Genomic DNA, 23,253 nt, shown 5'->3' with positions numbered 1-23,253 from the left:
ACAGGCGTTGAGACGCAGGGAGAGTGAGAAGACAAAGGTGGGGAGAGAGACCCAAAGCAAGATACTTGGTGGGCACGTCTCATGTTGAGACAGACTTAGAAAGATTCTGAGGGAAGCAAACACAGAGAAAGAAGGCTGTAAGAGTTTGAAAAAACAGACAAAGATGGGAATTTGATAAAGTGGGACAGAGAGATACAGAATGAGTGAAGAACACAGAAAATAAAGAAAAATCCAGGTATCAAGAAGACCGCCCAGAGCTGGTGAGAAGCATGAGCTCAACGCTGAGGGGAAGGGGATTCAGGGCTGGGTAGGCCAGCCCTGCACAGACCCCTTCCCAACTCCTGCCCCACCCCGCCCCCCTCTCTGCCAGGGAAGTAGGGAGTGGCCTTCAGGACTGGGTGGGGGGTGCTCTGGGGGCGGAGGTGGGGGGGAAGCAGGAGGAGTGATTGTTGAGGCCTGGCAGGGCGCCTCACTCCCTGGGAATGTGCCCCGGGGATCAGTGGGTGGTTATAACTCAGGCTGAGTGCCCAGAACTGAGGAGGAGGTGGTTGCAGGACGGCACAGACCTGAGAAGTCTGTGGCTGAGCTGGGAGCCGGTTCCCCACCCCCTACCTGGGGGACTCGGCAGGTGAGGCCTGGGGAAGACCACAGGGACAGGTGTCTGCGTCTTGGATGCACCCCTACTCTCTCTTTATTCTCCCTAATTGCATGACTGGAGGGGGCTGGATGTCTTCTCCTCTGAAGTCTATAGTCTCTGGGTTGGGGGGCAATCCCCTTGTGGTTCCTTTCTGCCCTAGGAAGTGGGGCAGGGAAGGAAAGGGGGTGGGGTAAGGGCCTCCCAGAATCATCCTGGCCTCCCTGCCCTCTGTCCTCCCCACAAGGTGCAGTGGCCATGGCTCCAGCAGGACACTCTTGGATGTGGATGGCCGGTGCCCTGATCACAGCCCTGATGATGGGGGTGACAGGTAACCAGAAGCCCTGTTGTGTGCCTGTAGACTAACTGGGTGGGCTATGGGTGACTCTCTGAGGGACATTGGAGTGTTAGTCCCAAGGAGACTCTATGTGATGGGGTATGGCTCTAGGACTGGGTGACTGTGAGTTGGTGTCCTTATTCATGTTCAGGTGATTGTGTGTGGCTGTGTGCCTGTCACTGTGTGTGTGTGTGGGGGGGGTGCCTTTCCCCATATCAAGTGACTGCCTGCAACAGGTGCACTAGCTTGGAGGCTGTGTGTCTGGTTGTGTGACTGGGTGTGTGTGCATTTAGGATCATGTGTGGATCAATGTCTGTGCAGGTAATTGTACGCACATTATGTGTGTGGCTCTGTGTGGCTGAAGGTATCTGGAGTCCTTGTCCCTATGTGACCAGATTGTGTGTCACAAAAGTGCTTTTTACGGTGAAAATGCATGGCCAGGTGGGTGCAGGTAACGGTTTGGGGTTGTGGGATTGTGGGTGAGTGCGGGATTATGTGTGGCTCGACTTGGGCTGTGAGACCGCTTGAGGTTCTGTGTCCAGGTGATGGGGACTGCGTGTTTATAGGGGACTGTTTGTGCGATGGGGCGGCTGCGTGGGTGGAGTTTCCATCCCTCCTCTAAGGGATTGCATGGGCTGAAGTGTCTGTCGCTTCGAGATGGTGGCTGTGTGAGGATGGATGATACCAGGTCACTTACTGCTGGGCTTTCGGAGTGTAGTGTTGTCACCATGCCAACGTGTCTGTGTGCAGGAGAGTCTGTGCTGGTCTCTACAGGGATGCATACACGTGCCTGAGACACTGCATGGGTGCACGAGACGTTGGGAGGCTGCCGCCCAGTGCTGTTCCTTGGGAAATGTGTGCACCATGAAACCCAACAGTGCCTGTAGCTACCCTGGTGGAGACGATGTGCATCTCTCATGCAACTGTGTGCGTGCTTATCTGTGACAACAGTTGGGTGCGTGTTTCCTGGATGTGCGCGCCAGGGCTCGGCGTCTGTGGGTCATCAGCAAGAGTATGAGGGAGTGGACAGACTGTGGGGGACTGGAGATGGAGGATTCAGGAGGCAAGTCCTTGTTGGAGAATTCAAAATCAGTCCTACTTTCTGTTGCCACCAGGCACCTCTAGATGAGCGCTTCCCTGGTTCTGTTCTCCCAACTCTCCCTCCACCCAGGGGCTCTGACTCTGACCCCCTTTCGTCCACCACACTGTTAGTCCAGACTTTATCCACAGAGAGGATCCCCTTGGGCATGCACTCCCCACCCTGCAAGCCAGGCCCCACCTAGATGGCTCTTCAGGTTTGGGGCCACGGCCCCTTCCGATCCTGTCTGCAGCTCCTAAAACTCAGCCCCTACCTCCTTGCCCGAAGTCAGGGATCTTTCTAGACTCCATCTCTCCACATGACCCTGGCCTCTCAAACTGCCCCTTCCAGCCCTGACCTCATTCTCTGAGGACTGACCACATTTCTTGAACCAAGGTCCCACCACGAAAGCCCTGGTCACCGGTCCATTCTCAGGCTCCACCCCCTGAACCTTGGCTCCGCCTCTGGGATTGTCCAACTTTACCTTCTTGGCCCCGCCCACTGAGCTCTAGCCACTCCCAGGAACCTTGAGGTACAGTTAAAGTCCAGTAAACCATCTCATCCTGGACTCTGTCCTTGAGTTCTTTCTTTCTTTCTTTCTTTCTTTCTTTCTTTCTTTCTTTCTTTCTTTCTTTCTTTCTTTTTTTAAGATTTTATTTGACAGTCAGAGATCACAAGTAGGCAGAGAGGCAGGCAGAGACAGAGGAGGAAGCAGACTCCCCGCTGAGCAGAGAGCCTGATGTGGGGCTTGATCCCAGGACCCTGGGATCACGACCTGAGCCGAAGGCAGAGGCTTTAACCCACCGAGCCACCCAGTTGCCCTGTCCTTGAGTTCTAAGCCTTGCCCTTCTTTATAGGTTTCAACCTTAGATTCCAGACCCCGCCCCTAAAGTCCTGGGCTGACCCCCTCCTCAATATAAGAGTCTTCCAGGGGGTAAGACGAGCTCTGGCTGGTCCCACCTCTTGGATTTAAGACCCAGCCGCTGAGCCCAAGCTCCGCCCTCCTCCCTGATCCCAAGCCCCGCCCGTTTTCTGCCCCCAGAACCTGTTCTTGCAAATGATGCTACCTCCTGCGACAACCCCTCTGACACTGGGCCCTCTGGAAGCACCCGGGACATTGGAGCTGGGGCCCAGGAGGACACCAGGGCAAAGGAAGGCAGCAGCAGCCGCATCGTGAATGGGTCCGACTGCGAGATGCACGCCCAGCCGTGGCAGGGTGCGCTGTTGCTGCAGCCCAACCAGCTCTATTGTGGGGCCGTGCTGGTGAATCCGCAGTGGCTGCTCACAGCGGCCCACTGCCGGAAGCCGTGAGTGGGGCTCCAGGAGCAGGGCTGGACAGGGCAGGGGCGGGGGAGGGCCAAGGAGGTGAGTGTCGGGTGCGGGTGAGAGAGGGGTACAGCTGAGATGGGATCAAGGATGGAGTTGGGGTGGCGAATGGGGTTAGGCTGGGGAGAGAATTGTGGTAGAGGGTGGGAGTTAGAGATGCGGTGGATTTGGGCGTGAGGAGTGCATATGTTGAGTGGTTTGGAATGGAGATGAGATTCAGAGTGGCTTTAGAGTCTGGGATGGGGTAGGGTGGAGATGAAAATGGTGTTGGGATTGGAAATAGCTCTGGGGTTGAAGATGGGTTTGGGGTTAGCTTTATGAATGGCACTGGAGATGGCTAGATTTGGAGCTGGGAATGCATGTATTGATGGTTTGAGGGTGGGTGAAGAATTAGGTCTAGGATCGGGGATGGGAATGGGTTGGGTCTGGAGAAGGGCATGTGTCTGCTGACAGTCTGGAATGGAGATACCATTTGGAGAATTGGAGATGGGTGGAGATACATGGGGATGGGTTAGGGCTGAGGGCAGGAATGGATGTAGGATTGAGGATGGGGTTGAGATTAGAGTTATGGGAGGTTAGAGGGGGTTGGATTTGAGGTTGGGGTGGTTAGATCAAGGTTGGGAATGCAGATGTGGTGGTTTCTATGTGGAGAAAGGATTCGGGGTGGGGATGGGATGGGATGGGGTGAAGTCAAGGTTGGGACTGGATTAGGGTATACTCGGCACTGAGTATGGGCATAGGAATCGGGGTTGCTAATAATCTGCACTACCTTCTTTAGGTTTTACAGAATCCGCCTCGGCCACCATTCCCTGTCACCCGTTTATGAAGCTGGACAGCAGCTGTTCAAAGGGATCAAGTCCATCCCCCATCCTGGCTATTCCCATCCCGGCCACTCCAATGACCTCATGCTCATCAAACTGAACAGAAAAATTCGTGAGACTCAGGCTGTTAAACCCATCAACATCTCCCCTCACTGTCCCACTGCTGGGACCAGCTGCTTGGTTTCTGGCTGGGGAACAACCAGCAGCCCCCACGGTGAGCGTCCAGGTCCCTCGTGATGTACACCCTTGTCTGCCTTCTCCCCCTCTCTGCCTCTGAGCACTGCCCCTCCCCATCTTTCTCCGTTGCTCACAGTGGCCTTGCTCTTTGTGTTTCTGACAGTTAAATTCCCGAAGGTCCTCCAGTGCTTGAACATCACTGTGCTAAGTGCCGACAGGTGCAGGAAGGCTTATCCAGGACAGATAGATTCCACTATGTTCTGCGCTGGCGATGAGGCGGGAAGAGACTCCTGCCAGGTAAGGTTCAAGATGCAGGCATTCATGCAGCAGATATACACCCTGAGTGCCAGCTGTGTAACTTGAAACCTTGCTAAGTGCTGGGAACACAGCCCTGTCCAGTAGAAATATAATGTGAGTCATACATGTCATTTAAAATTTTCTAGGTGCTACATTTTATTTGATTATTTTAAAGATTTTATTTATTTACGAGAGAGAGCGCTTGCTCTCTCTCGGGGGAGAGAGAAAGAGGGGAAGAAGGAGAATCAGACTCCCTGCTGAGCAGGGAGCCCTATGCAGGGCTCAATCCCAGGACGCTGGCTGGGATCATGACTTGAGTGGAAGGCAGATGCTTAACCAACTGAGCCACCCAGGCGTCCCTAGTAGCTACATTTTAAAAAGTGAAAAAGAGGGATGTCTGGGTGGCTCAGTTAGAAGAACGTGTGATTCATGATCCCAAGGTTGTAAACTCAAGCCCCACGCTGGGTATAGAGATTATTTAAAATGAAATACAAACTAAAATTATTTTAAAAACCCCAATGGTCAAGAAAATGCATAAATTAGGTAATTTCAGAGCATGATAAAAACTATGCAGAAAATAAAACATCGTTTTATGGTAAGGAGTGATGAGGGACAATATTCAAAAAGGTGGTTGGAAGGGCCTCCTCCAAGAGGTGGGTAGAGACTGAATGACACCAAGGAGCCAGCCTTGCAAAGGTTAAAGGAAAGAAAACACTTGCAAAGGCCCTGCAGCAGGGAGGAGTTCGGTGACTCAAAGAACAGAAAAAGCCAGAGTGTTTGGGAGACTGGGTGGGTGGAGTGGACGCAGCTAGAGTTGAGCCTGGGGAGATGGGCGGGGTCCATGTTCAACAAATATTCCTTGACCCCCAAGACAGAGCTTCTCTATATCCGCATGGAAGCTCTATCCATTGAGGATGACAGAAATTAAAATTAAACTCTTGCAGGGATCAGGACCGTCCCCTGTATTCAGGTCCTGAAGGTAGAATTCTAGAAGGATTTGGCAGGACAAACACTTCAGTAATATTGGCAGTTAGTAAGTAAGCTATGGCCTCAGACAGCACTCCTGTCCTACTCTGATGGCTGGGAAAGGGCCCCTCCCCCCAAATTTTACAAACCTGAGGATTACAGCAACTTCTCAACGTCATTTCTGTCCCCACTCAATATGGAAACACACACATCTGGACAGAGGAGTCGGCGGAGGGATTTTTGTCAGAAGAAAGCACACCTAATTCAAATGTCAGCACTTTTTAAAAAGATTTTTATGTTAAGTGATCTCAACCCTCCACGTGGGGCTTGAACTCGACCTCAAGATTGAGAGGCAGGCGGTCCACCGACTGAGCCAGGCGGTGCCCCTCAAATGTCAGCATTTAAAACCATTTCACTTTCCTGAGGCCAAGCTTTGCATCTTGTTTTTCAGTTTGCAGACCCCAGTTAGCTTTTCATACCAGCATGTGGCCAGGGTTTGGCCACTCAGAGCAAAAAGTAATTAAAACACTAATACTATAATAATAATAACACGGGACCCTGCTTTATGTGGTTCACATACATCAGCTCATTGACTCACCATTATTATTAGCTCTATCTTGCCGACGAGGAGCCAAGCTCAGGGCAGTTAATGAACTGCCTCTCAAAGGAAACTCTGCAGGGATATTAAACAAAATATAATGAGAAAAATTAAACTCCAAGAAAGCTGAAATTCAGAGGTGCAGGCAGTCAGGCTCTTTAGCCTTGAAGTAGTGTCTGCTAACAGGGAAAGAAGTCAGGCTCTGGATTTCTTTATAACTGATACTAGTATCTTGCATAAACATACATAATAAATGACAGTAAAGAGTGGTGAGTATTATTATAGGAGAGTAGCTGCAGGTGTTTGGGGACCTATTGATGGGCAACCCAAAGAAGCAATCCTCAACTTGCCTCCCGCCCCCCAGGGGAGATATGAAAATGCCTGGTGATAGTTTTGGTTATCACAGCTGTGCCTGGAGGAGGAAGGCAGTGACTGGCATGTAATGCATAGGGGTCAAGGATGTTGCTGAACATCTTCTGATGTGTACGACGGCCACCACGGCAAAGAATGATCTGGCCTCATGTCAGTGGTGCCCAGGATGAGAAAGCCCCATCTTTCAGGGGCCAAGAGCTGCCTCTCTGCAAAGGGGAGGTGTAGGTCATGTGTGCTCAGTAGGAGAAATGCAGTGTTCAAAGATTGGACTAGAGAAAGACAAATAGGGACAGGGAGATGCAGTGAGGGAGACACACAGAAGAAGTGGCATTGGGTGGAGAGGGCAAACGGAACTTCCTAAGGTGAGACTTACATGGAAATGTTAACATTTCCTCTCTCTCTCACTCTCTCTTTCTCTGTCTTACCTGTTTCTCCCTCTCTGTCTTTGTGTCTCTTCATCTCTCTACTTTTTCCATCTCTATGTCTCTATCTCTTGCCACCCTGGCCCTTCTTCACCTGTGTGTCTCCCTCCTTCCACCTCCCCACAACTCCGCCTCTCTGAACTCCTTTCTCCTCCACAGGGTGATTCTGGGGGACCTGTGGTCTGCAATGACTCCCTACAGGGCCTCGTGTCCTGGGGAGACTTTCCCTGTGCCCAACCAAACAGACCCGGCGTCTACACCAACCTCTGCCAATTCACTAAGTGGATCAAGGACACCATTCAGTCGAACTCATGAGGCATCCCAGGAGCCAGCATTCTGGTGTGCCCCACCCACTGCTGTCATCACTCCTGCAGGGACCATGACACTCCCTCCATACCCCTGTTCCTTCCTGAGGATGTTGGGGTTGTTAATCTCTCCAGCCCCTCCCCAAGTCTCCTGGAATCAGGGTCCACCTTCCCCAGTCCTGGGCTGACCCTGTCTTTTCAGTCAGGTCCTAGAGAGAGTTTCCCAGAAAGACCAAGGTGAGGGCTGCACCTCAGTCTCCCCCATGCTTCCTTCTTCAGGCCCAGAGGCTATCCTTGTTCGGGAGCTATGACCCAAATTTCGTCCCAGAAATAAAGCATCTGAGGAGAAGTGAGCTCTGTATGTGGTGTCCCCCACTCACTGAATGACCAGGCAGCGAGGAACAAGTCACTTCTTCCCTCTGCAAAACTGTGTTTGCTCTTTGGGGGTATTTCACCTGCAAGAAACAGAGATCCACTCAAGCTGCTTTGCATTTTCTTCACAAATTTTTTTTTAAAGATTTGATTTATTTATTTGACAGACAGAGATCACAAGTAGACAAAAAGGCAGGCGGGGGAGGGAGGAAGCAGGGTCCCCACTGAGCGGAGAGCCCAATGCAGGGCTCGATCCCAGGACCCTGGGATCGTGACCTGAGCTGAAGGCAGAGGTCTTAACCCACTGAGCCACCCAGGCGCCCCATTTTCTTCACAAATATTGATTATTTTGTGCCAGGAAGTTTCCAGATGTGAGACACTACAACAGGCAAAACAGAACAATTTCCTGCCTCACAGAGCTCCTGTTCTCTTGGGGAAGGCAGACAGTAAAGAGGTGGATGAATACATTACATACAATATGTATAAAATGAGCACAGAGCAGGAGGAAAGAGGACTGTTGCGGTGGGGGGGGGGGGGGGGGGGGGACAGGCCTATTTATATAGCATGGTCAAGAAGGGTGTGGGAGGGCAGTATGACACCTCACCTGTGCCCCCAAGATGTCCACAGCCTAATCCCTGGAACCTGAGAATATGTGGCTTTATACAGCAATAAGACTTCACAGGTGTGATTAAGGATACTGAGATGGAGAGATGATCCTGGATTTTCTGGGTGAAACCATTATAACCCCAAGGGTCCTTATAAGAAGGAGTTGGGGTGGAGGGCACTTGGGTGGCTCAGTTGGTTAAGCATCTGCCTTTGGCTCAGGTCATGATTCCAGAGTCCTGGGATTGAGCCCGGCATTGCGCTCCCTGCTCAATGGGGAGTTTCCTTCTCCCTCTCCTTCCTGCTGTGCTATCTGTTGTTATCCCTACCCTCTCCCTCAAATAAATGAATAAAATCTTTAAAAAAAGAAAAAGAAAGAGTTGGGGGGTGGGTAGTGGGAATGAGATTGAGATTGGAAGATGCTGCTAAGCTTGTTCTGAAGATGAAGGAAGGGGCCATGAACCCAGGAATGTAGGTGGTCTCCAGGAGCTAGAAAAGGCACAAGAATGGATTCTCCCTCCTAGCCTCCAGAATAATTCACCCCTGCCTGTTTATGTCTTTATTTTAGCCCAGTGTGGCAACACTTGGAACTTCCGTTCTCCAGAACAATAAGAGAGTAAATTAATGTTATTTTAAGACACCAAGTGTGATAATCTGTTTCAGCAGAAACTAACATCAAGGGCCTCTGGGAGGAGGTGAACTTTGAGCTGAGTCCTACAGAATGACAAGTGGCCTGCCCAGTGAATTTCTGGGGTCTCAGTGTTCCGGACAGAAGGACAAGGCAAAGGCTCTGATATGGGGACCAGCTGGGCATTTCCCAGGAATGGAAAGAAGACCAATGTACCTCGAAACTCTTGGTTTTCCCTAAAAGACTGGGAATTTCTGTGTAAGAAGATCATTTGCCTGCTTGTGGAGGACACAGCAGAGCTGCTTTTTGGCCAGAGGAGAAAAGGGAGGTGGTTATCAAAAGAATATCCAAGATTTGGGCCAGGCAGATGTCAGCCCAGAAGCAGCTAGCTGCCTGTGGGATCTCTCTTGCTCGCTTTCCTGCAGTGTTCTTTCTTTCACATCTCCCTCTTCTCATTTTCTCCAAGGGGCATCCTCTATTTCCTCCTCAGATTTGGGGGGCATATGGCCTACAATAGCGCCACCCACAATTAGCTCCAATTACTGGCATTTCTTCAGTCCTGATTGGCTGCCTGCGGGTCAGGTGTTGACTCTGGGTCCAATCAGCTCTGGCCAAGGAGGGCGGGGCTACATTGTACACTCTGAATCCCTCTCACCCGCCTTTCACCAGCTGCAGTGGGCTGGCAGTGCCCCTAATAAGGCTGTGGGGACGGGAGTCAATGAAACAGGACTGAGTGACCTCTTAACCAGTCGTCCTCTTTCTGGACCTCAGTTTTTCCATCCATAAAATGAGAGGATTGCAATGTAAAGATCTTCACACGTGGACTCAGCCCCAGAGATACCTACTCCTGGTGGTCAGGAGTGGACACAGAAAAGTCACTCCAGGGAATATCTTGGAAATAGAACATTTTCTTTTTAGGTAAGCTCTAGGAGCAACGTGGTGTTTGAAGTAACAACTTTGAGATCAAGAGTCACATGGCTTTACTGACTGAGCCAGCCAGGTGCCCCCGAAATGGAACATTCTAGGAAAGGAATTACATTAGGGAATTTCATCAGTAACAGAACACCAAATTAAAATTGACTTACATAGTAAGGACCTTTAGTATTTCATATAACAAGAAACTCAAAGCAAGGACAGTTACATGGTCAATGTGATGTTTTAAATGTCATGACGTCACTAGGAGTCCAAGCTCTATCTTTCTTCTGTAATATTCTCTGCATTCTTTCATGCACTTGATAATATACTAAGTTAGGTAATATTCTAGTCACTTGGGATAGAGTAATTAACAAAACAGATTTTAAAAAAATCTCTGCCTTCCTTCAGCTTACATTTTAGAAAGGGGAAGAAAATATGTCTTATTTTTTTCTTCAGGCTTGTAACCTCTTGAGTATAAAAATGGCTGCCACCGTTCCAGCCATCAAGTCTGTCACAACCGTGACAAAAGGCAGGAAGGAGAGCTTCTCCTAGCAGAGCTGTCTTCATAAGGAAAGAAAGTCCTTCTCCAGAGTCCCTCTCTAACTTCCCCATCTCTCCCTCTTTCTCTCTTTCTCTCTCTCTCTCTCTCTCTCTCACACACACACACACACACACACACACACACACACCTGCTTCTGCAGACTTCTCTTTGGGTCTCAATGGAAGAGAGATGCCCACTGCTGCAAGAGAAACTGGAAAAATTGTTTTCTGGCATTTTCAGTCTCTATTGTGTCTATTGTCTTTGTCCAGAAAGAGGAGAGGGTGAGAACTGGCCTTTGGGTAGACAGTCAATGGTGTGAAGGAAGAAGATACTAATTATTGATATAATGATACTCATCATAATTATCTCTCTTGAGCTCAACTCCTTGCAACAATTTGGGGGGACATTCTACAAGGGTTGGGATGCTAGGGTTGGGGCCATTGACTTTGCCAAAGATTCATGTCTTCTTCTTGGTGGTCTATGATAAATCTAAGATTAATATCCAGTGTGCAGTGACCGATGTGCACTTAGCCCAGCTTCAACTGCTCTCTGTAAGCAAGCACAAGATGGGTGGCGGGGCAAATAGTACTGACGTAATGTCAGGTGACACAGATAGTTCAAAGTTAGAATATTAAATAATTAAAAGTTAGAATATTAAAAGTCTTGACTACAAAAAATCTAGGATAGAACAGAATGCTATCTGAGGGACAATCTTGAGTACATTCTCCAAAATGATGCTGTTAGTCAATCTGTTTTTGGCAACAAGAGAAAATTCATACTGTCTTAAATGGGTTTTGACCTTGTATGCTAAGAAATGCAGGTAAGGACAACTCTAGGCAAGAGAATGTCATGTCTCCAGTTCCACTTCCCTCTGCTTCTCTTGGTTCTCCTTCATGTGGGTTCATCATCCTCAAGATCAGCGACTGTAGTGAGCGTGTTCTAGAGAAGGATGACACTTTCCCAGAAACGGCCCCAGCAGAATTCCCTTCATTCTTATTGGTCAGAATTGGGTCACATGTTCTTTCCTAAACTAATTACAGGCCAGGGGAAATGGATTGACATGGTTGATTTGTACCAGTCAGGTTTATTTTCTGAGACAGCTCAGAAAGTCTCCTGAGTAGTGTAGGCTTGAGGAAAGGGGCTGCTCCCTGAGTAAAAGGAAGATTCAAGAAGAAGAGAAAAATGGATGGTGGGTAAATAGCCAAGGGTGTCTGTGGGTAGGTATCCTCTTAGAAATATTTAAAATGAACTTTTCAGTGAAGTATAATGTACACACAGAAATGTGCCCTTATCATAAATATTACAAACTCGATAAAGACACTCTTGTAACCAGCATCCAGATGGGGCCACACGATCTGACAAGCTCCCCAGAAGATCTTCTAGGGGGTCCCCCTGCAGTCACTGCCCCCCGCCAAGTGTAGTGACTTCCCAGACTTTTATTATCATTCTTTGGTTTTGCTCATTTATTAACTTTGTATGAATAAATGTAAATGGATTTATATAGATTTATGGAAACATGATAAATGCATATAAATAAAATCACACAATCACCTTGTGTTTGACTCGTTTTGCTCTGTATTGTATTTGTGTGCTTCATTCAGATTTTGTCTGTAGTTGTAAATGTCCCCTTCTCATTACAGCACTGTATATTTTTCTGTGTAGGTACTCCGATTTACTGACCCATTTTTACCATAAATGGGCATTTGGGAGTTTCTAGTTCCTTCAACGACTTTAAAGGCAGTATGCTGATCTAACAGCTCCCAAAGCTATGGCGAAAATTCAGGAGGAGCAGTGTGCTTGACACAACCTTTCCAAACTGCCCCCTCCCCTTCTTCTTCCTCCTGTTGGCAGAACCTGGAAGAATCCTGGGTCAGGTTTTGGCTCAAGGATGGGCAGGAGATCAAAAGGTAGGTGTGTGGACCAGGGGCAGAGATAGATGTGTTGACATGTTTTGATCTTGTCTGACTCAGCACAGGGCAGTTTGGGCAAAATTGAGATGTACCTGTTGATTACCACACAAACCCAACTATTGCTCAGGATGGCATGCAACCTGGAGAAAGATGTTTACCCTCCTTGTGGGTGGCCATGGGATCCAGTTCTAAGCATACCTTGTTAGCTGAAACCTAGTGGCTGGGTTTCCCTGGAAGTTTCTGTTTTGCCGATAAAAGGGTGGGCGTTATGTTTGGACCTTACTCTCTTGCCTGGAAGTGGACCAGCCACTTTGCACTATAAGGATAGAAGCCACAGGATAAATATGGGACTGCAAGAAGCAAACGGAAGCCCATGCTCTTCGTGACTTGCTGAAGCCTCTGCTCTAGTCACACTCTCCCAACATGGAGACATGAGAAAGAACAAAACCTTCAGCATCTGGGCCATTGTAGTTTGTTTTAAGAATGCTGATGAGGAGGGCTCCTGGGTGGCTCAGTGGTTTAAGCCTCTGCCTTCGGCTGAGGTCATGATCCCAGGGTCCTGGGATCGAGCCCCGCATCGGGATCTCTGCTCGGCAGGGAGCCTGCTTCCCCCCTCCTCTCTCTGCCTGACTCTCTGCCTCCTTGTGATCTCTGTCAAATAAATAAATAAAATCTTAAAAAAAAAAGAATGCTGATGAGGAGAAATGAAGTTTCTAGGAACAAAAACTGAGCTAAGATACTGTGCAGGTTTTACTGGGCATGTTCGACTTTCTCTTCCTGGATGAGGATGTGCTTTTTCAGTATAAAGGCTTGCTCCAGAACCAGGAGGAAACATGTCAGCAAATGGTTCCTGTCAAGGGTGGAGAGGACCAGTGTACTTCCTGCATGGTGATGTAAGTGGTGAGGAGAACAGGCTGGTGCTGATGCAAGAAATAAGCTTCTTGCCCTACCAGATATTAAGAGAGGCTGCAACACAAAATAATGTATTTTTTAAAAGTGTGGTATTAGCGCAAGAACAGAAGAATGGTTCAGCGAGACAGAAGAGAGAGTTCAGAACTCCATATGATATGATATATGGGGAGTTATAAAATATGGTAAAATAAAAAACATGGTAAAATGGCAACCCAAATTAATGGGAGGAAGATGGTAAACAGTAAATGGCTCCCTGTGTGGACAAAAATATACCTAGATTTCTATCTAACAACGCACACAAAGGTGGTCTCCCGATGTGAAAGATACACTTACAAAGCAAACAGAAAGAAATAAAAGAAATTATCTTCAAATCTCTGTGACAGAGAACAGCTTCTTAAGACTTCAAAAGCACGGATCATAGAACAGAACACTCATGAGTTTGATTATGTCAAAATTGAAAGGAGAGTAAAATGGACCATTAAGACATTTATCAGAATGGGAGAAGTTATTTGTGATACTCATAATGTGGAGGGGACTAATACCTATAATATGCAAGAAACACCTGTAAATTAATAGGAAAAAAGATGGGCACCCTTAGAGGAGAATAGGGAAAGGGTAGGAACAGGTAATTTGCAGAAGCAGAATCCAAAAACTGACATGCATATGAGGGGATGTTCAAATTCATTCATTGTCAGAGAAATGTAAATTTCAACAACAATGAGATACCACTTTACACTAATTAGGCTGGAGAAAATGAGAAGGATGGGTAATGTCTAGTGTTGTCAGGGATGTACCAGCATCCCTGAATGTTCAAGTGCTGCTGGGGTTAGTGTGGGGCCTCCAGTTCTGAGGAAGGATCTGGCACTGTTTCATTAAATTAAATATATATACTTCCTATGACCCAACAATTTCTCTAGTGGCTATACATCCCAAAGAATTTCTTCCACACATACAGGGGGACATGCACAAGGATGTGACTTGCAGTGTTCTCAGTGGTGGCTGGGAGTTGGCAGCCACTATGTGTCCACCCCTAGGGGGATTGTTGACTAAATGTGTGGACGCCCATCGTGGAGTTTGATGCAATGGGGCCATGTGAACACAGCAATGTGGTTGGGTCTTCAAAACAGTGCTGTTTGAAAAGCGAATTAGAATAGAATGAGATATATAATCCAACCCCAATTGCAAATATTAAAATTACAGGCCATAAGAACCACACTATGCATTTTGTAAGACTGAGGGAGGGTGGGAAGAGGGAAGAGGAGGAAGAAAGGAAGGGAGGGAGGGACACAGGGAGGAAGGGAGGGAGGAGAGGGAAAAGAAGGATTCTGTACAAACCCGTGATGATAATGATGCATTTAGCATTGAACCTCTGCACCTATGGTCTGAAGGGAGTAAAAAATAAGCTTGTTAAATTGCATGGACGGTGTCTAGAAGCTGAGGCCCTCTGTGGGGCTAGGAAAGCTGTGTGCATCTTGCGTGTCTTGGCTCACTGTGGCTACCTTCTGATGCTATTCTATATCCCTGAATTGTTAAATCGGACGCTTAATGTAACCCATTAAGTGGTGCCTGCTTGATTCCACATTCCCCTGCAATGCACAGAATTGGCTCAGGACCTCAGAGAGGGTACGACTCAGGTACAAAACTGCCATCAGGTGTGGCTTGGGAAGTTGGTGTGTCCTCCACCCGGTGCCCTCGCTCTTGGGGTGGTTGATCCTGGCTAAAAACCGAGGTCAGGGAGTGGCCCCAATTTTGTCAGTGGGAGGATCTTCCCCATGCATTCCACACACCAGATAAGCATCTAATTGTTGGCTACAGAGAGGCTGGCTGTGGTTTACCTTTATTAGTAATCATAATGATGATGATGATGACAACAGCAACCAGTTATTGAGTGCCTGACACCTCACTGCATTTACTGCAGGCCTTGTCTCTCCCAGCTATGACAGCAACCTCAGGAGGGAGGCCCCCAACGAATCAGGAAGCTGAGGGGCAGCCAAGTTGGGTGAATTTGGCTCAATTTCTGTAGCTGTTACATGTGGGAGCCGGGATATGAATCAAGGGAGTAGGAGGCCTGAGCCTATGCCCGGAACCACATTGTGCTCCAGCCAACAGAAGCAAACACAGGGGCACTGGGCCAAAGCCAGGGTGCCTTGAGTATGACAGTGGTGAGAGAGGGAGCGGCTAAGGAGAGGGAAGAAAAGAGTGGGTGGGGAAGGAGAGGGGGAGAGACTGAGCTTTACAGAAAGAGAGCAAAAGAGATTTAAAGACAAGTTCAGATTCGAAGTGATTCAGAAACAAAGGGAGCTTTGGGGGGCTTTGGAAAGAGGGACGGTGAAAGAAAGCCATAGAGAAAGGTTCTGAAGAAGGACCTAGGGGAGATGGAGAGAGGGACTCAGTAAGATAGATAGGAAGACGGGAACAGAGAGACAGAAAGGAAGGAAGGAAGGATCCCTGCACTGACAGTTTTAAGGGGATGGTTGGGAAATCCCAGGTTCCTTTATTGACCCTTAATTTCACTCTCTCCCAACTTTTAGATGCCTAAGTGCCTCCACCCCACCCATAGGCTTTGCAGCTAGACCTCCAGAACCCTCAGGCCCTTTCCCTCAGGCCTTGGTCTGAGCTTCCCCACCATCACCCCAACCTTCCCCAGAGAATGTCCCTCCTGTGCCAAAGAGCAGACAGGCTGGGTTCAAATCTGTGTCTGTTTCCAATTCTGAGCATTAGAGGAGTGAATGCACATAAAGGCCAGGGCACAGAGCCTGCCACTGAAAGGGCGTGTAAAATAGTAATTTCTGTGATTATTATGACCATTATTACTATTGTCCTGGAGTTCTTGAGCAGCCCGCACAGGTGCAAAGAGAGCCCTTGTGCCACATCAGCCATCTCCTGTGAGCTTGTTAGAAAGTGTAAATTCTTGTCCCCAAGAATTTGGAAAGTTGGTGTGTCCACCCCCACCCCCACCCCCAGACCAACCGAATCAAGAGTTGCATCTTAACAAGATCCACTGGTGATTCGTGTGCACTTTTGCGTTTGAGATGCGCCCCTAAGCACCTAGGAAGAAGGAATTTTAAACCCGAGGTGTGAGAATCCACCACCTGCTCTAGGGCGCCACCTTGAGGCCTGTTGAAGACACGACCCCGGAAACTCGTGGACGTGGAATCCCACAGCCCTGGGTGCCAGTTTCCAGGCTGCTTAACTTTGAAACTTTGGACAAGTTACTTGATCTCTCTGAGCCATGGCTAAGTGACACTTTTTACCTGTAATACTGAGATCACAGCAGCATATCATGCACGGTGACTGCTGCAGAGTTGGTGCTGAAAAACTGTCCTACCGCTTTCAGAATGCATCATGGTTTCTGAGAAGGAGCCTGGGCATCATTTAGAGGGCAGACCACTGAATCCATAGTGTTTTGGGTTAAATTGTATCTCCCAAAAAGGTATGCTGAGGTTCTCATCCCTGGGACTTCAGAGTGTAACCTTATTTGGAAATAAGGTCATTGCAGATATAATTAGTTAACATGAGGTCATACTGGCGTAGGGTGAACTCTTAATACAATATGACTGGTGTCTTTATAAGAAGAGGGAAGACATACAAACAGGGGAGAGGGTCATGTGAAGACAGAGGCAGAGATCAGGGTGATGCTGCTGCAAGAAATGCCAAGGATTGATAGCCATTGACAGAAGCTGGAAAAGGCAAGGAAAGATTCTACCCAGAGTCCCAGAGGGAGCACAGCTCTGCTGACACCTTGATCTTGGACTTCTGGCCTCCAGAACTGTAAGAGAATACATTTCTGTTGTTTTAAGCCCCACAGTCTGTGGAACATTGTTACAGCAGCCCTAGGAAACTACTACACAGGGGAAGTTGATCTTCTGTGTAAGTCAGATAAGGATATTAGAATATCTCAAGAACCCTTTCCGTGAGAGGAAGAAATTAAACACAGATCTACTTTACAACCAAAGATACACAAGTGGCCAACAAACACACAAAAAGATGCTCAACGTCTTTGGTACAAGAGAAATGCAACTTAAAACTGCAATGAGACATGTGTACACACCCATCAGACTGGAAAAAAGAATTTTTTAAATCCCTCCCCAAACTCCTAAATGTAGCAGATGATATGTAGAGCGACTTGAACTCCCACACATTGTTGCTGGTGGTGTAAATTGGTATAACCACTTTGGAGAAAGCTTGGGCAGCTTCTTACAATGCATGATCTACTCTGCCTAGCAGTCCCCCAGTAGGTATTCCTCCAGGAGAAAAGAAAGCACATGTCCACACAAAGACTTTTACACAAGTGTTCATAGAAGCTTTTATGTGTAATAGCCCCAAACTGGAAGCAACCCAGGTGTCCATCAACAGGAGAAAGGATAAACCAACTGTAGTGTACGCAAACAATGGGATATGCCTCAGCAATCACTAGGGGGAAATTGCTGGTATTTGAGGGAACTCAAGATGAAAGGAGTCTTACACCAAGAGTACACACTTACGTCTCCATTTACAGGAAGTTCCAGGACAACCAAAGCTCTCTCTATGATGGAGAGAAATCAGAATGCTGCTTGCCTCTTGGGGATGGACAGAACTGATGTGAAGAAACTTGCTTGGTAATGGTGGCTGTTCTGTGCTCTGCAAGGGGTTTGGTGTGTGTGTGTTGGTCAAAACTCACTGAAAGGTACCACTTACATTTTGTGCATTTCATTGTATGTGAATTTTACCTTAGAAAAGAAACATGAAGTTTGAGTTGTAGTACATGACACATGTGTTTGAGAGTTTAAGATGAGGCATACTGAGGTTTGTGACCCACTCTGAAATGCGTCAGATGTAAGATGGATAGATGGATGGGCAGACGGATGGATGGATGGATGGATGGATGGATGGATAGATGGATGGACAGACGTACGGATGGATGGATGGATGGATGGATAGATGGATGGACAGACGGATGGACGGAAAGACGGATGGATAGATGGATGGACAGACGGATGGACAGAAAGTCGGATGGATGGATGGATGGACGGATGGATGGATGGATGGATGGATGGACAGACGGATGGACAGAAAGACGGATGGATGGATGGATGGACAGATGGATGGACAGACGGATGGACAGAAAGACGGATGGATGGATGAATGGATGGGCAGATGGATGGACAGACGTACGGACGGATGGATGGATGGATGGATGGTTGGATGGAAGATCAACAGACATGTGATAAAGCAAGTATAGCAAATTGTGAGTGGTGGAATGTAGGTATCAGGTATATGGGTATGCAGCAAAGTCTTGTGATTTTGCTGTGTGTTTAAAAATGTTCCTAATATAAGTGTTGAGGGGAAACCAGACATGTGTCTAGCTGAATTGCAGTAACTGATTTCTTCTCCATCTTAATTGTCACCACCTTAGCTGGAGCTGCTCTCCTTTCTCCCCTAGACATTCATTTATCCATTCAACAAACACTTACTGAGCACCTACTATTTTCAAGCACTACTCTAGGTTTCCAGATCATAGCACAGAATAAGCCAGAGAAAGTCTGTTTCTGTGTAGCTGTTTTGTTTTTTTTTTCCCCTAGAGGAGGAGAAGGACAACCATGAATAATTATGTAATATTGGGAACATTAGATACTATGAAGGTGAATAAGGCAAGCTGGGTAAGAAGATAGAGGGTGCTGGCTGTAGGGGTGGGAGTGTTATTTCACACTGGCTGGACAGGAGAGGCTTCTTTAGGAAGTAACTAAGACCACAGACCAGAAGCAGCGAGGGAGGGAGTCATGGGGGTGATCGGGGATCCTCCAGGATGTGTGGCTGACACAGGAGTCACTGGAGACACTGGACTGTTGCAAACACTCTCTCCACTTCCCTGCACTGGTCTCTGCATTTAATTTGCCCTGCTCTGCTCCTCGTCTGCTCTCCCACAGAAAACAGAGGAGGGTTAGATTGTTTACAGGGAAGGAGGCACCTTCTGTTCTGCAGGTTGGGGTGGGGACTGTGAGGCTCAGTAGGGCTTGTGGTGGAGTTTGATGGTAGGGATGGAAGAAGCTGGATCATTTGGCTTCATAGTGAGAAGAACTGAGGGTCCCTGGATGGGTGTCTAGGAGGTAAATGTGGAGGAGGAGAGGTGTGACAAGGAAGAGTAAAGAGGAGCGAGCAGTGCAGCTAGAAGAGGGATGGGAGATCTGGAGGGTCTTTCAGGAACCAGCATGCTGAAAGCTCAAGGCTGAAGTCCTCACGTGGAAGATGACCCTTTTGGCAAACCCTACCACCTATAAGCTTCCTACACTTGGGACTGCCTGGGCCAGACTTTTGTGCGGAAATCCAAAATTGTGTCCCTTCTGGTGACAGCTGGATTCTGAGATACTGTAGATGATGGGGCTGAAACTACTCATGGGGACCAGGGGAAAACTTGGCTGAAGTCCCCTTTCCCCTTAAACACCAGTGATGACTTCCCACTACTTTTAGGATATAGCCCAAACTTGTCACCAGAGCCTGTGAAGGCTGACATGGTCTGGCCCTTGTTAGTGTCCCACTTTCCAGTCTTGTCAGGCAGCACTCCTCTGCCCCATGCCCCAGATGAGGCGTGAGTTGGGAATCCCTTGGAGAACTGAAAAGGAAGAGTGTTTGCTTTTTTTTTTTTAATAAATTATCTATAATTGCTTTTGGCTTCATTTGCAAAGGAGGAGGAGAAAGAGGAGAAGAGGGGGGGAGAAAGAAAAAATTTGCAAAAATGAAAAATCCTAATAAAGAACACTTCCTAGACACACACATGGAGTAAATCAAGTGGGTCCATAAATTCCTGAGTCAGATTTTCTCGGATTCCAGAGCAAACTCAATATTCTCTATTAAGTATGGCCTATTATTTGCTTTTACTTTAGACCAAAGGTAAAAGAAGTTGTGTTCATCATATGGCACCTTTGCTGACACATTATTATCAAGGCTTCTTTCTTGTTTTATTATATTATGTTATTTTATTATATAATTTCTCCAATCTATTCTCCCCCACACACACATCCCCTGTTCTTATTCCCTTCCTCCTCTGGACCAAAACTAGAGGCAAATGAGGTATTTTGCCTCAGGAGCAACATTTAGGGAGTAGCCCAAAACCTCAGAAATCAAGACAAACAATATTTTTAAAAGTCAAAATGAACACAGACAAGTCCACACAGGGATCTGGCTCTGCTAGGCACGCCCTAATCCCAGGCCCGCTGGATGCGGTCTTTATTTTAAATCTTGATGTTTAGTTCATCCTAGATTGTTGCATTAATTTTGAGTTTTTAAAACATTGCGTTAGAATAGTACTTATTCCTGGTTACTGAGGCTTTCAGTGCATGCTTATGTTTACGCCCAAAACCCTCTTTCCCCCCAACTCCTGGTCTTAGGAGCTTTCCCAAAGGTAACCACCCTCTTACGCTTCATTTGTATCTTTGTGTTTTTCGTGTTTCTTACTGCCATGAGTGTGTCAGGCTACTGGATCTGCGGACAGTTCTTCACAAGACCGCCCTTGTCTCAGACACCAGCTGCAATTTGGGGTGTCCACAGGGTCACGACCACCCCCTGCCTTGAGCCCAGCTAGCTACAAACTTGGAGTCCCCACGGACTCCCTCAGGTTTCACAGATCACAGCCATGGGATTCAGGAAAGCACCATGCTTACAAGTGCAGTTTTTAAAAAAAAATTTATTTATTTTGACAGAGAGAGATCACAAATAGGCAGAAAGGCAGGCAGAGAGATAAGGGGAAGCAGGATCCCTGCTGAGCAGAGAGCCCGATGTGGGGCTCGATCCCAGGACCCTGAGACCATGACCTGAGCCAAAGGCAGAGGCTTAACCCACTGAGCCACCCAAGCGACCCTGTTTGTTTGTTTTTTAAGACTTTATTTATTGGGGTGCCTGGGTGGCTCAGTGGATTAAGCCTCTGCCTTCGGCTCAGGTCATGATCTCAGGGTCCTGGGATTGAGCCCCTCATCAGGCTCTCTGCTCAGCGGAGATCCTGCTTCCCCCTCTCTCTCTGCCTGCCTCTCTGCCTACTTGTGATCTCTCTCTCTCTCTGTCAAGTAAATAAATAAAATATTTTTTAAAATCTTAAAAACAAGATGTTATTTATTTATTTGACAGAGAGAGAGAGAGAGCACAAGCAGGGGGAGCTGCAGAAGGAGAGGGAGAAGCAGGCTACCCACTGAGCAGGGATCTTGATCTGGGGCTCAATCCCTGGCCCCTGGGATCATGACATGAGCCGAAGGCAGACACTTAATCGACTTAGCCACCCAGGTGTCCCTCCTGTGCATGTTTTTAATGCATGTACATATTGGTTATAGGCCCCAAATCACACCCTAATTTTTTTTTTCACTCAAGACGGAGCCCTTAAGATCTGTCCATGATTGATACGTATACACCTAATCTCGTGTTTTTAACTGGTGCTCAGTTCTCCATGGAATGGGGGGGGGCACCCACCACATCCTACCCTCCGCTACCCCAGGGACGGATACAGAAGTTACCTCCTACTCCTCACTTCCATGAACAGTGCTTTTTATGTGTCTCCTTAGAATCCGTGTGAGAATTTCTTTGGGATCTGTGGAGATTCAAAATACATCCACAACTTCTTGACACTCTTCTCTTCAAAAGTTGGAACTGAATTCCCCTCTCTTTGAGTGTAGGTTGGACTTACTGATTCACTTCTCATGAACAGAATGTGGCAGAAGTGATATTGTATGTTAGTAAAAGGCACTGTCTCTCTCCCTCCTCTCTCTCTCTCACCCTCTCTTGCCCTCCTGCCCTCCCTCCTTCTCTCTCTGTCCCTTCCCCTCTCAACTCACTTGCTCTGGGGGACGACAACCGCCATGTTTTGAGGACACTCCCCAGCCCACATGGTGAAGAGCCAGGGCCTCCAGCCAGCAGCCCCTGGAGTGACCCATCCAGGAAGTAGACCGTCCAGCACCAGTGGAACCTTCAGGTGACTGCAGCCCTGGTTCACATCTTAGCTAAAATCTAGTGAGAGACCCTGAGCTACAACCACCCAGGTAGCCGCTCTTAGATTCCTGATCCTCAGAAACTGTGTGAGATTTTTTTTCTTAAGTTTGTTGTGTTAAACTGATAAATTTGGGATGAATTGCTACTTAGCGATGGGTGCTATCCAGCATCTAGACCCAGGAGTGGATCTACTGGGTGATAGCATGGGCTTACAGTAATTTGAGCAAGAAGGGCCAGGTCACTCTTTTGAGTGGCTTTGTCCTCCACATTCCATGGGCAGAACCCAAGGATCCCTGGAGTTCGGGTCACTACTGCTTCTGGACATGCATGACCCAGCTGACCCAGCTTCCCCAGCAATCTAACCGGTGTGAAATAATACCCCGCGTTGCGTATTAGACTTGCATGTCTCGAACTGTTGACGATTCTGAACCTCTCTTCACTTGTCTGTTGTCTGGAAACATAGCTCTTAACTTTCAGAAAACATGAAATATTCTAAAACAGTCACTCTAACAACTACAACTTATCCAGAACAAAGAAGTCAACAAAGTTTGCATAACGTCGTCACTAATGGTTCCCATTTTGTAGATGATTATAAGAAACCTGTGGTCATCAGGGAGGTTCAAGCAAATAAACCATCCAGGAGTTAACTCTCCAAGGATGAGCTATTGCCCTCAATACACTCAGCTCAGCCAGGAACTCATCCCACTGTCCCACCAGGTAAAACTGTTATTGTTCTGCTGCTGCTGCTGCTGCTGCTATTTTTTCTCCAAACCTTCAGAGCTGACCAGAATATATATTTTTAAAATTTTTTAATTAAGTAAACTCCGCCCCCAACGTGGGGCTCGAACTCACAACCTTGAGATCAAGAATGTCATGCTCCACGACTGAGCCAGCCAGGCATTCCAGACTATATTTTTCTACTGTTAACTTCATCTTTTCCACAAAGGAGAATGCCCACACCAGTGCTCTGTGTTCTCAAGGGAACTTGTGCACCTTTTTTCTCCTACATGTTCTCATTATGTGCTATTGTGCACATCAGCACATGGCTTTAGGTTTTCTTTCCTTGCTCCTTAACCTGGATTAGACCATT

The 23,253-nt window shown here is 47.6% G+C and overlaps 1 protein-coding gene across 1 annotated transcript; it reads left to right on the top strand.

Moving 5' to 3' along the window:
* Positions 1 to 514: 514 nt before the first annotated feature.
* On the top strand, positions 515 to 7,501 carry KLK5 (kallikrein related peptidase 5). Its single transcript, XM_032838986.1, has 6 exons — positions 515 to 628; positions 882 to 965; positions 3,092 to 3,356; positions 4,154 to 4,410; positions 4,537 to 4,670; positions 7,188 to 7,501. Exons 2-6 carry the CDS (start codon positions 893 to 895, stop codon positions 7,341 to 7,343), a joined length of 885 nt encoding a protein of 294 aa, XP_032694877.1. The 5' UTR covers positions 515 to 628; positions 882 to 892; the 3' UTR covers positions 7,344 to 7,501.
* Positions 7,502 to 23,253: the final 15,752 nt, after the last annotated feature.

Source organism: Lontra canadensis, unplaced genomic scaffold (genome assembly GCF_010015895.1).
Source record: "Lontra canadensis isolate GAN:19392208 unplaced genomic scaffold, GSC_riverotter_1.0 scaffold107, whole genome shotgun sequence".
Taxonomy (NCBI): Eukaryota; Metazoa; Chordata; class Mammalia; order Carnivora; family Mustelidae; genus Lontra; species Lontra canadensis.
This window is presented reverse-complemented; position numbering and strand designations above follow the sequence as displayed.